Consider the following 16,119-nt stretch of genomic DNA (forward strand, 5'->3'; position numbering starts at 1 on the left):
CTAGTCTTCCGACCACTCAAAGCTCTTTACACTACATGTCAGCATTCACCCATTCATACACACATTCATACACTGATGGCAGAGGCTGCCATGCAAGGAGCCAACCTGTCCATCAGGATCTGATCTAGATACTCATTCACACACGGATGGCTATGCCTTCGGGAGCAATTTAGGGTTGTGTCTTGCTCAAGGACACATGGCATGTGACCGGAGCAGTCGGGGATCGAACCAGTCTGAGTCGGCGTTACAGATACAGGAAGTTGGCTCCCGTCTATAGCTCGCTTGAGCGGAGGAGTTGTAGCCTCGTAGCATTTATTCACCGACATAAACTGTACACACACTGTCTGCTACACCTACGTTCACAGCTAGAACGCCACCAGCAACACAGTCGGTCGGAAACTCGCTGAAGTTACGCCCCGCTGACAGAGTGTATGTGTGTGGCTACAGCGGGCATGGAGCCACCGGCAACGCTAGCAGCTTCTAACGTAGCACAAACACACACACTGTTTGTAGCACAATCGCTATCGTTAATCCGGACAGACAGAGTGTCGTTAATCCAGGCAGACACACAGCTGACAACCTGCTAAACTAAACTAAATGTGCGGTGGAGACTTTTACTGGGAAAGTGGCTGCCTGCTAAATTAACGCTCCCGGACGGTGAACTGGAGACAGTGAACGCAGCATACGCTCCCGTACGGGTGAACTGGAGACAGTGAACGCAGCATACGCTCCCGTACGGGTGAACTGGGGACTCAGTTGTCTGTTGTCCTCATACACTGCAGCTGGTATACCGCTGCATGCGAGGCACAAATCTTATCGGTTAACGGTTAATAATCGGTTAACGAGGGTTGGTTTATTCGGTTAAGAACATTTTTCAAAATTAGCAGCCCTAATATATATACTGTATATATATATATATATATATATATATATATATATACGTACCTTGTGTTTAGAGTGCATGGAGAAATTTAAAATCACCTGGAAGAAAACTATTTAGAACATTAGGTAGTGGTGCACTTCAGCCTCTTTTGGCCAAAATGATTATTACAACAACAAACACTGGCAAAGCCTTTTTTTCACCTGTTTCACAGATTCAATTTTTTTATGGAACTTCAAAAGATTATCCTGGCAAAACTTTTTTTTCACCTGTTCTTAGGTCATAAACACAGAGAAAACAATTTTAGAAAATGGATCACTCAATTTTGTTTTTCTCACTTGCCTCTCAGGGCTTCCGTAGTTACCCTGTCATTATTACAAAATCCTGGGGCCCCTCTGTTGACAGTGAATGAAAGATCATCTTTATAAAAACAGTTTACTTTGAGGCTTGAAAATTGTTCATGTTTTGAAGGAATTGTTCAATATTTTGGGAAATGTGCTTACGTATTTAGATGATAAGATTGATATCACTCTCATATCTGTGTAGTGCATATGTAGCTACTCCCAGCAGCTGGTCAGTGTAGCTTAGCACAAAGACTGGAAACAAGGAAACAGCTAGCCTGGCTTTATCCAGACATAACAAGATTGCCTACCAGCACCTGTAAAGCTCACTAATTAACACGTCCCGCCCAAGAACTAGTCCCACACATAACCCCTCGTCAAACCACAACATGTTTTTACACTTAAACAGGCGAGATATTGCAAGCTTTAGAGGTGTTGGTACTGTAGGTAGATTTTGTTACATTTGGACAGAGCTGGGCTTCCCTCCTGTTTTTCATTTTTTATGCTGAGCTAAGCTCACCATCTCCTGGCTCCAGCTTCATATTTACCACACAGATCTAGAAGTGGCATCAATCTTCTCATCTAACTCTCGGCAAGAAAGCAAATAAGCGTATTTCCCATAATGTTGAACTACTCCTTTAACTTGAGGACATTTTTTGTCATTCAAGAGTGTTTTTTTTGTTTGTGTTTCCAACAGGAAGTATGCTGTCAACCAGACCATCCAAACACCTCTCTAAAAGAAGCATTAGCCAGGAAGAGAGTGACACAACCACAGTGTGCGTCTCCCCGCCTCCCACCAAGCAAGGGAAAGCTGTGTCATCGAGGCTCTCCAAACATAGCGACGACATTAAACACCACAAAAGTCCGGTAAAAGATTCAGCTGATCCCTCACCCTCTGTAAGCAAGCTTCCTACAAGGGGTCAGAGAAGCCCCAACAAAGTAAAATCCAGGAAACATTCACCAAGTAAGAATTCTGAAAGCACATCCACATCTAAACGGGAGGACTCAAATCAGAACGCTAACACAGAGACAGCCGAGAGTGTCACAGCAGATCAAGTGAAAGACAATGCCAGCTGTGACAGATTTATATTCACGTCTCTGTCTACAGAGGAACAAGAGCACATAATAAAACTCACAGACAATCAGTCCGGTACCAGTGAAAACACGCTGGAAGGAAAAGAGACAAAGGAATTAGAGGAGAGCATAACCAGTCCTGCAACTGCAGAGATTTCAGAAATCCAACCAATACATAACAACAATGTGATTATTACAGAAAACACTCAAGTAAAAGTTACACCAGTTACAGGCCCAGGGGCTGAGGTATTGCCTAGCAGTGAGGTTGCCAAGGTAAGTCTATCTCAGTCACCAGTTACTCAGACTGATTGCCAGGGAGGACAGCATGAGGCCCAACCACAAACAAAAGTCGAGTCTCACATTCACACCACACGGGAACAGGAAACACCGTTTTCACCAAAGACTTGTCCGGAAGAAGTAAAAGAGAAAGACATTTTAGAGACAACCCAGCTAATAAGTAACATAAAACCAGATTTAATCCAGGAGAGAGGTCTTCCAGAGCCAAATTCTGCAGCATTGGCTCAGGATATAATATCTGCTCATGAGGATGTAACTGATATGTCAGCCAAGCCTGTTGTTGGTGACAGCACTCACTGTGACATAATGACCCCCTCTGATCAGGAAGGTGTTATGCCCGATAGTGTTTCCCTTAAAGAAACAAATAAGGTCACATCTAAGGAATATAATAGCAGAAATAGTCTTTCTGCTGAATTGGCCTCAAAAGACCAAGATGCTGAGCCAAAGGATGTACTTTTAGCCCCTCCTATTGCTGTTTCAGTTGATGCTAACCTGGCCAGTACAGAGCAGCAAAAGGAGTTATTGAAGGATCAAACCAGAAAAAAAATTATTCTTAACAATGACAGATTGCCCACATTGAGCAGAGATTTGGGAAAAGATTTTGCGGTACAGGAGAAAAGTAAAGAGGAGGCTGGCAGGAAACTAGCAGAGGCTTTGGACATCCAAACAGAGGCTGTGACTGTTTGTGAATTGCCCAAGAATGTTGAAAATCAGCTGGACAAAGAGCCTCTTTCACTGTCAGGAGAATTTGAAAGACAGGAGAATGACTCAAAACCAAATGAAAAGCTGAATGACGCAGCGGTGGAAAGCACTGACTCACAGAACAGATGCAAAACGGAGCTCAAGGGCTCAACTATCGAGGATGAAGCAGAGAAGGACATTACAAAAACACAGAAGCCAACAGATCTATCATCAGAGGAGAAAAGTGTACAACTGGAATCAGAGGAGGGACCACAGACGTATGTTACGGACGAGGCAGAGCAGGCAAGAAGTGCACTCCATGAAAATACAGCCGGTGTGGTTGATACAAAGCAGGAATGTGAGATCCTCTTGAAAGAAAATGCAGAGAGGGGTGACAAGGAAAAAGATCAGCAGATTAAGACATCAACTGAGAAAAATGAACAGGAACAGAAAGTGCTTCTAACCAAAGACAAGAAGGTCAGGGATAAGGAAGCCAACCAGGGGGACAAACATGCTGACGTTGTGATTAAGAGTCAAACTCCAGAACTACAAGCCAAAAGCACTAAAACTACTACTTCTCAAGAAAAGAGTAAAATAATGGATTCATCGATGAAGAATTTACCAAATGAGATTTCAAATGAGACTACTGTCTCTGAAATTAGGAGCGTCAAGGAACAGAAGACCTTAATCGCTAGAGACCAAGATGTGGACATTAAAAAAACAGAGGAAAATGCTCCTAGATCAGCAGAATCCAAATGTCCAAATGGTAACCTAGTACAGCAACCTGAGACAGAAAAAGCTCCAGAGAAGACAACAGAAAGCCACGTTTTACAAATGGATACAACTCAAGAACTAGAAGCAGAAAGCGCAGAAACCCAGAGTGCTGAAGGTACTAAAGAGAAAATGGAAACAAAGGAGTCATCTGTAAAGAGTTTGGTGAATGAGACTGCAATTGTGAATGCTAACCGTGAAGTTAGTATACAGCAAGACCAGATGTCCATCATTGTTAGAGATCAACATGAGGACATAACCAAACCAGATTTAAACAAATCAACAGAATTTAAACATCAAAATACCAACCTAAAACAGGAACTGGAAACGGTAACAGGAGAAGCTGCAGAGAAGATATCAGAAAGCCAAATTCAAGAACTAAAGGTTGTAAGCACCAAAACTCAGACTGCGGGTGGAGCTAAAGAGAAGACTGAAACGAAGGATTCATCAGTTAAGAGTTTGGTGAATGAGACCGCAGTTATAAATGCTAACAGTGAAGTTAGCATTCAACAAGACCAGAAGTCCGTAATTGTTAAAGACCAACATGAGGACATAACAAAACCAGATACAAGCAAATCAACAGAATCCAAACGTCCAAATACCGACCTAAAACAGGACCCGGAAAGAACAGAAGCTCCAGAGATGATATCAGAAAGCCAAATTCAAGAACAAAAGGTTGTAAGCACCAAAACTCAGAGTGCTGAGGAAGCTAAAGAGAAGACTGATACAAAGGATTCATCGGTTAAGAGTTTGGTGAAGGAAATAGCAACTGCAAACGCTAACTATGAAGTTAGCAACCAACAGGATCAGAAGTCCGTAATTGTTAAAGATCAACATGAGGACGTAAGAAAACCAGATACAAGCAAATCAACAGAATCCAAAGGTCTAAATACCGACCTCAAACAGGAACCGGAAAGAACAGAAGCGCCGAAGAAAATATCAGAAAGCCAAATTCAAGAACTAAAGGTTGTAAGCACCAAAATTCAGAGTGCTGAGGAAGCTAAAGAGAAGACTGAAACTAAGGATTTACCAATAAAGAATGAGACTTCAATTGTGAATGCTAACAGTGAAGTTAGCATCCAACAAGACCAGATGTCCATACTTGCTAGAGACCAAGATGAGGACATAACGAAACCACAGAAAAACAAATCAACAGAATTCAAATGTCCAACTTCTAAGCTAGAAGAGGAACCAGAGACAGTAGGAATTAAAGTCCAAAAGAAGACAACGGAGACACACATTTTACAAATGGATACAACTCGAGAACTCCACTCAATAAGCACTAAAGCTCAGAGTGCTAAAGATGTCAAGGAAAAGACTGAAACAAAGGATTCATCAGTAAAGAGTTTGGTGAATGAGACAGCAACTGCGAACGCTAACTATGAAGTTAGCAACCAACAGATTCAGAAGTCCATAATTGTTAGAGATCAACATGACAATATAACAAAACCAGATGCAAGCAAATCATCAGAATCCAAACGTCCAAATACCGACCTAAAACAGGAACAGCAAACGGTAACAATGGAAGCACCAGAGAAGATTTCAGAAAGCCAAATTCAAGAACTAAAGGTTGTAAGCACCAAAACTCAGAGTGCTGAGGAAGCTAAAGGGAAGACTGAAATAAAGGATTCATCGGTTAAGAGTTTGGTGAAGGAAATAGCAACTGCAAACGCTAACTATGAAGTTAGCAACCAACAGGATCAGAAGTCCGTAATTGTTAAAGACCAACATGAGGACATAACAAAGCCAGATACAAGCAAATCAACAAAATCCAAACGTCCTAATACCGACCTAAAACAGGACCCGGAAAGAACAGAAGCTCCAGAGATGATATCAGAAAGCCAAATTCAAGAACTAAAGGTTGTAAGCACCAAAACTCAGAGTGCTGAGGAAGCTAAAGAGAAGACTGAAACAAAGGATTCATCGGTTAAGAGTTTGGTGAAGGAAATAGCAACTGCAAACGCTAACTATGAAGTTAGCAACCAACAGGATCAGAAGTCCGTAATTGTTAAAGATCAACATGAGGACGTAAGAAAACCAGATACAAGCAAATCAACAGAATCCGAAGGTCTAAATACCGACCTCAAACAGGAACCGGTAACAATGGAAGCACCAGAGAAGATTTCAGAAAGCCAAATTCAAGAACTAAAGGTTGTAAGCACCAAAACTCAGAGTGCTGAGGAAGCTAAAGGGAAGACTGAAATAAAGGATTCATCGGTTAAGAGTTTGGTGAAGGAAATAGCAACTGCAAACGCTAACTATGAAGTTAGCAACCAACAGGATCAGAAGTCCGTAACTGTTAAAGACCAACATGAGGACATAACAAAGCCAGATACAAGCAAATCAACAGAATCCAAACGTCCAAATACTGACCTAAAACAGGACCCGGAAAGAACAGAAGCTCCAGAGATGATATCAGAAAGCCAAATTCAAGAACTAAAGGTTGTAAGCACCAAAACTCAGAGTGCTGAGGAAGCTAAAGAGAAGACTGAAACAAAGGATTCATCAGTTAAGAGTTTGGTGAAGGAAATAGCAACTGCAAACACTAACTATGAAGTTAGCAACCAACAGGATCAGAAGTCCGTAATTGTTAAAGATCAACATGAGGACGTAAGAAAACCAGATACAAGCAAATCAACAGAATCCAAAGGTCTAAATACCGACCTCAAACAGGAACCGGAAAGAACAGAAGCGCCGAAGAAAATATCAGAAAGCCAAATTCAAGAACTAAAGGTTGTAAGCACCAAAATTCAGAGTGCTAAGGAAGCTAAAGAGAAGACTGAAACTAAGGATTTACCAATAAAGAATGAGACCTCAATTGTGAATGCTAACAGTGAAGTTAGCATCCAACAAGACCAGATGTCCATACTTGCTAGAGACCAAGATGAGGACATAACGAAACCACAGAAAAACAAATCAACAGAATTCAAATGTCCAACTTCTAAGCTAGAAGAGGAACCAGAGACATTAGGAATTAAAGTCCAAAAGAAGACAACGGAGACACAAATTTTACAAATGGATACAACTCGAGAACTCCACTCAATAAGCACTAAAGCTCAGAGTGCTAAAGATGTCAAGGAAAAGACTGAAACAAAGGATTCATCAGTAAAGAGTTTGGTGAATGAGACAGCAACTGCGAACGCTAACTATGAAGTTAGCAACCAACAGATTCAGAAGTCCATAATTGTTAGAGATCAACATGACAATATAACAAAACCAGATGCAAGCAAATCATCAGAATCCAAACGTCCAAATACCGACCTAAAACAGGAACAGCAAACGGTAACAATGGAAGCACCAGAGAAGATTTCAGAAAGCCAAATTCAAGAACTAAAGGTTGTAAGCACCAAAACTCAGAGTGCTGAGGAAGCTAAAGGGAAGACTGAAATAAAGGATTTATCAGTAAAGAGTTTGGTGAATGAGCCAGCAATGACAACCGAAGCTCCAGAAAAGATTTCAGAAAGCCAAATTCAAGAACTAAAGTTTGTAAGCACCAAAATTCAGAGATCTGATGGAGCTAAAGAGCAGACTGAAACAAAGGGTTCACCTATAAAGAGTCTGGTGATTGAGATTGTAATTGAGAACTCTGAAGTTACCACCCAAAAGGACCAGAAGCCTGTCGTAGATGAACATGTGAAGATTAAGAAACCAGACAAAAACTCTGAACAATCCACAGATTTCAAAGCCCCAACTGCTAACCCAGTTGTTTTCTCAACTGAAAAAGCAAAGGCTGATAAGAAACAGAAAAAAAGAAAAGAAATTAAAGAGGGTGTTGAAGTTGAGAATAAAGTGACAAAGCAGGAGGATCAGCAGATGAAGGCATCAAAGATGGATGCCAAGCAAGAGTCAGAACGCATTTTTGTAAAAGATGCATCTAGCAAAAAAGGTGGTGGAGAACAAAAGGACAAACCCACTGCTGTTCCAGATAAAGTACCAAATACCACTGATGCTCTTAGGAATGATGAAGACACCAAAGAAAAAAACAAAACAGATAGCAGTTTGAAACAGGAACTGCAGACTTTAAGAGAAGAGAAAACCAGTGATCCACAAAAGCCTGCAATGCCAACACTTATTGGCAGTATGTCTCTTTCTGCGACCGCGGAACCACCTGCAACATCTCAAAGTCTACAGCTAAGGAAGGAATCTCCATCGAGCTGGTTAAATGTGGAGCATCGAAAACCAAAGAAGGAACATAAAAGAAGACTAAAGGCCTCAACCAGTGAGGATGAATCTCTTCAGCTTGATGACTTTGATGATTTTATCAGGAGCATTAAGGAGGGCTGCATTCCATTCTCACTACCTCCAAAGAGGCATACTCGTAAAAAGTCCCCATCTCCACCTTTTTCCATGCCAGCCATCAAGGAGGACCATTTTGAGAAAATGTTTGATCTAGAGGATTTCCAGTTCGGCTTAGGAAATAATGGTTTTAGGGATCCTTCCCCTGCTATGGTGATTAAACAAAGAGCAGCTAATAGGAAAGGACGGACCCTGGAAAAACGTGCACAAGATAATGCCATGCACACATCTAGAGACCAGTTGAATTCACTTGATGAGATAGAAGGAAAAGATGGAGTCAAAGAGGGGACAAATATTGAAGCAGGAACAGAAGAAAGACAAAACAATGGAGAAGAGCCTGGGAAGCTGACGTCACGACTTGAAAGGATATCCATCCTCTCCAGCTTACTGACTTCCCCTTGGTCCTCCAGGGAGCCCCAAGAGGAAGCGACCTCCGCCTCAAATAGCACACTTTCTAACCAACAACAGGGCCTGCTATCGCTTAGAGAACAGGGAGTTGCTGATTCGCCTCTGCCTGCCGTTGAAGCAGATAAGAAGGGTGTAAAAGGTATAGATCAAGGCCCACTTGTGGGTGGTGGTATAGGTACAGTTAGTGAGTCAGCACTCAACCCTTCCTCTCCTCCTCCTCCTTCCCTGCCCTTGTTCCCGGAGATAAAGCTGCCTGATCATTTAGAGAAATACCTCAAGAAGGACAAATCCGACTCTGAGGCCTCCCAGGGCACTACACAGATGACTAAAACTAAACTGAATCCTGATGGTACTGTGATGGATCAGGCCTCAGTAGCAGGAGTACCTAATATAAATGTGGGCATGGAGGGCCCTGCAGGACTGCCTCCAACCAGCAACAACAGCCAGCAGACTTCTCGAAATGGACTTTCTACTTCTAAGACTACGGTAGGAATTTCAGTATTTCAAATGATGAGCTTCAATAATTGTTCTGCTTTTTTTTACTAATTATCACTAAAAGTCTGAGCAATCCAGAGAAATAACAGGCCAAAGCCTGAATGGGTTTTGACTTGCCAGGCTTTTACAGCAAGCATTGATTTCCCTAGTTTATTTCCATGGCAATATGTCTCAGTTTCATATCCTGTTCTTTTGTTTTGTGGTGGTGTTGCAACAAAGTCATGAATCATTTGCATGTGAGGACAGGATCAAGGAGCATTTCCTCCATCTGGAACTTTGCACAGGGAATCTTTGCCAAGATCAGCTAAAACTGTCACGTCACAATAACATATTTGCATCAATATGCAAATTAAGCAGGATATGCAAAATGTTTGTGTTTGGACGAACACAGTGTGCATTTTATACCTAAGTGTTCATTTCTCTCCCTTTAGACCATTGGCATTACAAGACAGTTTTTTGGGGTAAATTTCTTCCAATCAAAATGTTTATTCTCCCTCAGTGATTACCAAATAGCAGTTGCTATAGAGTAGCTACTAGAGTAGCTCAACTAATGTGATAAAACAAAATTACAAATTGGTTAAAAAAATATCCACATATTGAGATAAAAGTAATAATAAATGGTTGAATTAGTTAGCTAAAAGTAATGGATAAATGGTTGAATTAGTTTGCTAAAAGTAATGGATAAATGGTTGAATTAGTTAGCTAAAAGTAATGGATAAATGGTTGAATTAGTTAGCTAAAAGTAATGGATAAATGGTTGAATTAGTTAGCTAAAAGTAATAATAAATGGTTGAATTAGTTAGCTAAAAGTAATAATAAATGGTTGAATTAGTTAGCTAAAAGTAATGGATAAATGGTTGAATTAGTTAACTAAAAGTAATAATAAATGGTTGAATTAGTTAGCTAAAAGTAATAATAAATGGTTGAATTAGTTAGCTAAAAGTAATGGATAAATGGTTGAATTAGTTAACTAAAAGTAATAATAAATGGTTGAATTAGTTAGCTAAAAGTAATGGATAAATGGTTGAATTAGTTAGCTAAAAGTAATGGATAAATGGTTGAATTAGTTAGCTAAAAGTAATGGATAAATGGTTGAATTAGTTAACTAAAAGTAATGGATAAATGGTTGAATTAGTTAACTAAAAGTAATAATAAATGGTTGAATTAGTTAGCTAAAAGTAATGGATAAATGGTTGAATTAGTTAGCTAAAAGTAATGGATAAATGGTTGAATTAGTTAGCTAAAAGTAATGGATAAATGGTTGAATTAGTTAACTAAAAGTAATAATAAATGGTTGAATTAGTTAGCTAAAAGTAATGGATAAATGGTTGAATTAGTTAGCTAAAAGTAATGGATAAATGGTTGAATTAGTTAGCTAAAAGTAATGGATAAATGGTTGAATTAGTTAGCTAAAAGTAATGGATAAATGGTTGAATTAGTTAGCTAAAAGTAATGGATAAATGGTTGAATTAGTTAGCTAAAAGTAATGGATAAATGGTTGAATTAGTTAGCTAAAAGTAATGGATAAATGGTTGCATTAGTTAACTAAAAGTAATGGATAAATGGTTGAATTAGTTAACTAAAAGTAATAATAAATGGTTGAATTAGTTAGCTAAAAGTAATAGATAAATGGTTGAATTAGTTAGCTAAAAGTAATGGATAAATGGTTGAATTAGATAACTAAAAGTAATGGATAAATGGTTGAATTAGTTAGCTAAAAGTAATGGATAAATGGTTGAATTAGTTAGCTAAAAGTAATGGATAAATGGTTGAATTAGTTAGCTAAAAGTAATGGATAAATGGTTGAATTAGGTAGCTAAAAGTAATGGATAAATGGTTGAATTAGTTAACTAAAAGTAATGGATAAATGGTTGAATTAGTTAGCTAAAAGTAATGGATAAATGGTTGAATTAGTTAGCTAAAAGTAATGGATAAATGGTTGAATTAGTTAGCTAAAAGTAATAATAAATGGTTGAATTAGTTAGCTAAAAGTAATAATAAATGGTTGAATTAGTTAACTAAAAGTAATGGATAAATGGTTGAATTAGTTAACTAAAAGTAATGGATAAATGGTTGAATTAGTTAGCTAAAAGTAATGGATAAATGGTTGAATTAGTTAGCTAAAAGTAATGGATAAATGGTTGCATTAGTTAACTAAAAGTAATGGATAAATGGTTGAATTAGTTAACTAAAAGTAATAATAAATGGTTGAATTAGTTAGCTAAAAGTAATGGATAAATGGTTGAATTAGTTAGCTAAAAGTAATGGATAAATGGTTGAATTAGTTAACTAAAAGTAATAATAAATGGTTGAATTAGTTAGCTAAAAGTAATGGATAAATGGTTGAATTAGTTAGCTAAAAGTAATGGATAAATGGTTGAATTAGTTAGCTAAAAGTAATGGATAAATGGTTGAATTAGTTAGCTAAAAGTAATGGATAAATGGTTGAATTAGGTAGCTAAAAGTAATGGATAAATGGTTGAATTAGTTAACTAAAAGTAATGGATAAATGGTTGAATTAGTTAGCTAAAAGTAATGGATAAATGGTTGAATTAGTTAGCTAAAAGTAATGGATAAATGGTTGAATTAGTTAGCTAAAAGTAATAATAAATGGTTGAATTAGTTAGCTAAAAGTAATAATAAATGGTTGAATTAGTTAACTAAAAGTAATGGATAAATGGTTGAATTAGTTAACTAAAAGTAATGGATAAATGGTTGAATTAGTTAGCTAAAAGTAATGGATAAATGGTTGAATTAGTTAGCTAAAAGTAATGGATAAATGGTTGCATTAGTTAACTAAAAGTAATGGATAAATGGTTGAATTAGTTAACTAAAAGTAATAATAAATGGTTGAATTAGTTAGCTAAAAGTAATGGATAAATGGTTGAATTAGTTAGCTAAAAGTAATAATAAATGGTTGAATTAGTTAGCTAAAAGTAATGGATAAATGGTTGAATTAGTTAGCTAAAAGTAATGGATAAATGGTTGAATTAGTTAGCTAAAAGTAATGGATAAATGGTTGAATTAGTTAGCTAAAAGTAATGGATAAATGGTTGAATTAGTTAACTAAAAGTAATGGATAAATGGTTGAATTAGTTAGCTAAAAGTAATGGATAAATGGTTGCATTAGTTAGCTAAAAGTAATGGATAAATGGTTGCATTAGTTAACTAAAAGTAATGGATAAATGGTTGAATTAGTTAACTAAAAGTAATAATAAATGGTTGAATTAGTTAGCTAAAAGTAATGGATAAATGGTTGAATTAGTTAACTAAAAGTAATGGATAAATGGTTGCATTAGTTAGCTAAAAGTAATGGATAAATGGTTGCATTAGTTAACTAAAAGTAATGGATAAATGGTTGAATTAGTTAACTAAAAGTAATAATAAATGGTTGAATTAGTTAGCTAAAAGTAATAATAAATGGTTGAATTAGTTAGCTAAAAGTAATGGATAAATGGTTGAATTAGTTAACTAAAAGTAATAATAAATGGTTGAATTAGTTAGCTAAAAGTAATGGATAAATGGTTGAATTAGTTAGCTAAAAGTAATGGATAAATGGTTGAATTAGATAACTAAAAGTAATGGATAAATGGTTGAATTAGTTAACTAAAAGTAATAATAAATGGTTGAATTAGTTAGCTAAAAGTAATGGATAAATGGTTGAATTAGTTAGCTAAAAGTAATGGATAAATGGTTGAATTAGTTAGCTAAAAGTAATGGATAAATGGTTGAATTAGGTAGCTAAAAGTAATGGATAAATGGTTGAATTAGTTAACTAAAAGTAATAATAAATGGTTGAATTAGTTAGCTAAAAGTAATGGATAAATGGTTGAATTAGTTAACTAAAAGTAATAATAAATGGTTGAATTAGTTAGCTAAAAGTAATGGATAAATGGTTGAATTAGTTAGCTAAAAGTAATGGATAAATGGTTGAATTAGTTAGCTAAAAGTAATGGATAAATGGTTGAATTAGTTAGCTAAAAGTAATGGATAAATGGTTGAATTAGTTAACTAAAAGTAATGGATAAATGGTTGAATTAGTTAGCTAAAAGTAATGGATAAATGGTTGCATTAGTTAGCTAAAAGTAATGGATAAATGGTTGCATTAGTTAACTAAAAGTAATGGATAAATGGTTGAATTAGTTAACTAAAAGTAATAATAAATGGTTGAATTAGTTAGCTAAAAGTAATAATAAATGGTTGAATTAGTTAGCTAAAAGTAATGGATAAATGGTTGAATTAGTTAACTAAAAGTAATAATAAATGGTTGAATTAGTTAGCTAAAAGTAATGGATAAATGGTTGAATTAGTTAGCTAAAAGTAATGGATAAATGGTTGAATTAGTTAGCTAAAAGTAATAATAAATGGTTGAATTAGTTAGCTAAAAGTAATGGATAAATGGTTGAATTAGTTAACTAAAAGTAATGGATAAATGGTTGAATTAGTTAGCTAAAAGTAATGGATAAATGGTTGCATTAGTTAGCTAAAAGTAATGGATAAATGGTTGCATTAGTTAACTAAAAGTAATGGATAAATGGTTGAATTAGTTAACTAAAAGTAATAATAAATGGTTGAATTAGTTAGCTAAAAGTAATGGATAAATGGTTGAATTAGTTAACTAAAAGTAATGGATAAATGGTTGCATTAGTTAGCTAAAAGTAATGGATAAATGGTTGAATTAGTTAACTAAAAGTAATAATAAATGGTTGAATTAGTTAGCTAAAAGTAATGGATAAATGGTTGAATTAGTTAACTAAAAGTAATGGATAAATGGTTGAATTAGTTAACTAAAAGTAATAATAAATGGTTGAATTAGTTAGCTAAAAGTAATGGATAAATGGTTGAATTAGTTAGCTAAAAGTAATGGATAAATGGTTGAATTAGTTAGCTAAAAGTAATGGATAAATGGTTGAACTAGTTAGCTAAAAGTAATGGATAAATGGTTGAATTAGTTAACTAAAAGTAATGGATAAATGGTTGAATTAGTTAGCTAAAAGTAATGGATAAATGGTTGAATTAGTTAACTAAAAGTAATGGATAAATGGTTGAATTAGTTAACTAAAAGTAATGGATAAATGGTTGAATTAGTTAGCTAAAAGTAATGGATAAATGGTTGAATTAGTTAGCTAAAAGTAATGGATAAATGGTTGCATTAGTTAACTAAAAGTAATGGATAAATGGTTGAATTAGTTAACTAAAAGTAATAATAAATGGTTGAATTAGTTAGCTAAAAGTAATAGATAAATGGTTGAATTAGTTAGCTAAAAGTAATGGATAAATGGTTGAATTAGTTAACTAAAAGTAATAATAAATGGTTGAATTAGTTAGCTAAAAGTAATGGATAAATGGTTGAATTAGTTAGCTAAAAGTAATGGATAAATGGTTGAATTAGTTAGCTAAAAGTAATGGATAAATGGTTGAATTAGTTAGCTAAAAGTAATGGATAAATGGTTGAATTAGTTAGCTAAAAGTAATGGATAAATGGTTGAATTAGTTAACTAAAAGTAATGGATAAATGGTTGAATTAGTTAGCTAAAAGTAATGGATAAATGGTTGCATTAGTTAGCTAAAAGTAATGGATAAATGGTTGCATTAGTTAACTAAAAGTAATGGATAAATGGTTGAATTAGTTAACTAAAAGTAATAATAAATGGTTGAATTAGTTAGCTAAAAGTAATGGATAAATGGTTGAATTAGTTAACTAAAAGTAATGGATAAATGGTTGCATTAGTTAGCTAAAAGTAATGGATAAATGGTTGCATTAGTTAACTAAAAGTAATGGATAAATGGTTGAATTAGTTAACTAAAAGTAATAATAAATGGTTGAATTAGTTAGCTAAAAGTAATGGATAAATGGTTGAATTAGTTAACTAAAAGTAATGGATAAATGGTTGAATTAGTTAACTAAAAGTAATAATAAATGGTTGAATTAGTTAGCTAAAAGTAATGGATAAATGGTTGAATTAGTTAGCTAAAAGTAATGGATAAATGGTTGAATTAGTTAGCTAAAAGTAATGGATAAATAGTTGAACTAGTTAGCTAAAAGTAATGGATAAATGGTTGAATTAGTTAACTAAAAGTAATAATAAATGGTTGAATTAGTTAGCTAAAAGTAATGGATAAATGGTTGAATTAGTTAGCTAAAAGTAATGGATAAATGGTTGAATTAGTTAGCTAAAAGTAATGGATAAATGGTTGAATTAGTTAGCTAAAAGTAATGGATAAATGGTTGCATTAGTTAACTAAAAGTAATAATAAATGGTTGAATTAGTTAGCTAAAAGTAATAATAAATGGTTGAATTAGTTTGCTAAAAGTAATGGATAAATGGTTGCATTAGTTAACTAAAAGTAATGGATAAATGGTTGAATTAGTTAGCTAAACCATTCAAATGAACACACTTGGTACATGATGGGTAGGAATAAATGTTTCTTACCTCTATAAATGATTTGGCTCAGGTTCAAGTTCATAATCTAAATATTTCATTTTCTTTCAGGTACCTGCGGTAAGAGGGTTCCACAAAAGGCCTGGAAAGGTACGATTAAATGTTATTTACTTGCATTTTTAATGCTTAGTGTCAATAATACATTGTTTGCTGCTACATATTTGAATGAAATGTGTATTTCCTCATCCAGATGATCATACATGAACATGCTCAGTTTGGAGGGCAGCCGTTTGAACTCTATTGTGATGTAGAGGACGCCACCACAATGAAGCTGTCCCCTGTCATCTCAGTCAGAGTCATCAGAGGATGGTAAGGCTCTTTGGGAGCATTCAAATTAAACCTGCAGGTTTAATATGGATATGATGACTAACTTGCTGATACAGTATAATCTAAATGACTATCCAGGTAATATGTGTGTACTTCAGTATTATCC

The 16,119-nt window shown here is 35.4% G+C and overlaps 1 protein-coding gene across 3 annotated transcripts in view; it reads left to right on the plus strand.

Annotated features, from left to right (window-relative positions):
* Positions 1–16,119, plus strand: part of crybg1a (crystallin beta-gamma domain containing 1a) — a 72,643-nt gene that overhangs the window by 38,480 nt on the left and 18,044 nt on the right. For all 3 annotated transcript variants that reach the window (XM_074659929.1, XM_074659931.1, XM_074659930.1), the window contains 3 exons: positions 1,919–9,234; positions 15,738–15,776; positions 15,877–15,995. In XM_074659929.1, the coding sequence (XP_074516030.1) occupies positions 1,919–9,234; positions 15,738–15,776; positions 15,877–15,995 (7,474 nt within the window). The remainder of the gene's footprint in view (positions 1–1,918; positions 9,235–15,737; positions 15,777–15,876; positions 15,996–16,119) is intronic.

The sequence above is a fragment of the Sebastes fasciatus genome, chromosome 15 (assembly GCF_043250625.1).
Source record: "Sebastes fasciatus isolate fSebFas1 chromosome 15, fSebFas1.pri, whole genome shotgun sequence".
NCBI classification, from domain to species: Eukaryota; Metazoa; Chordata; class Actinopteri; order Perciformes; family Sebastidae; genus Sebastes; species Sebastes fasciatus.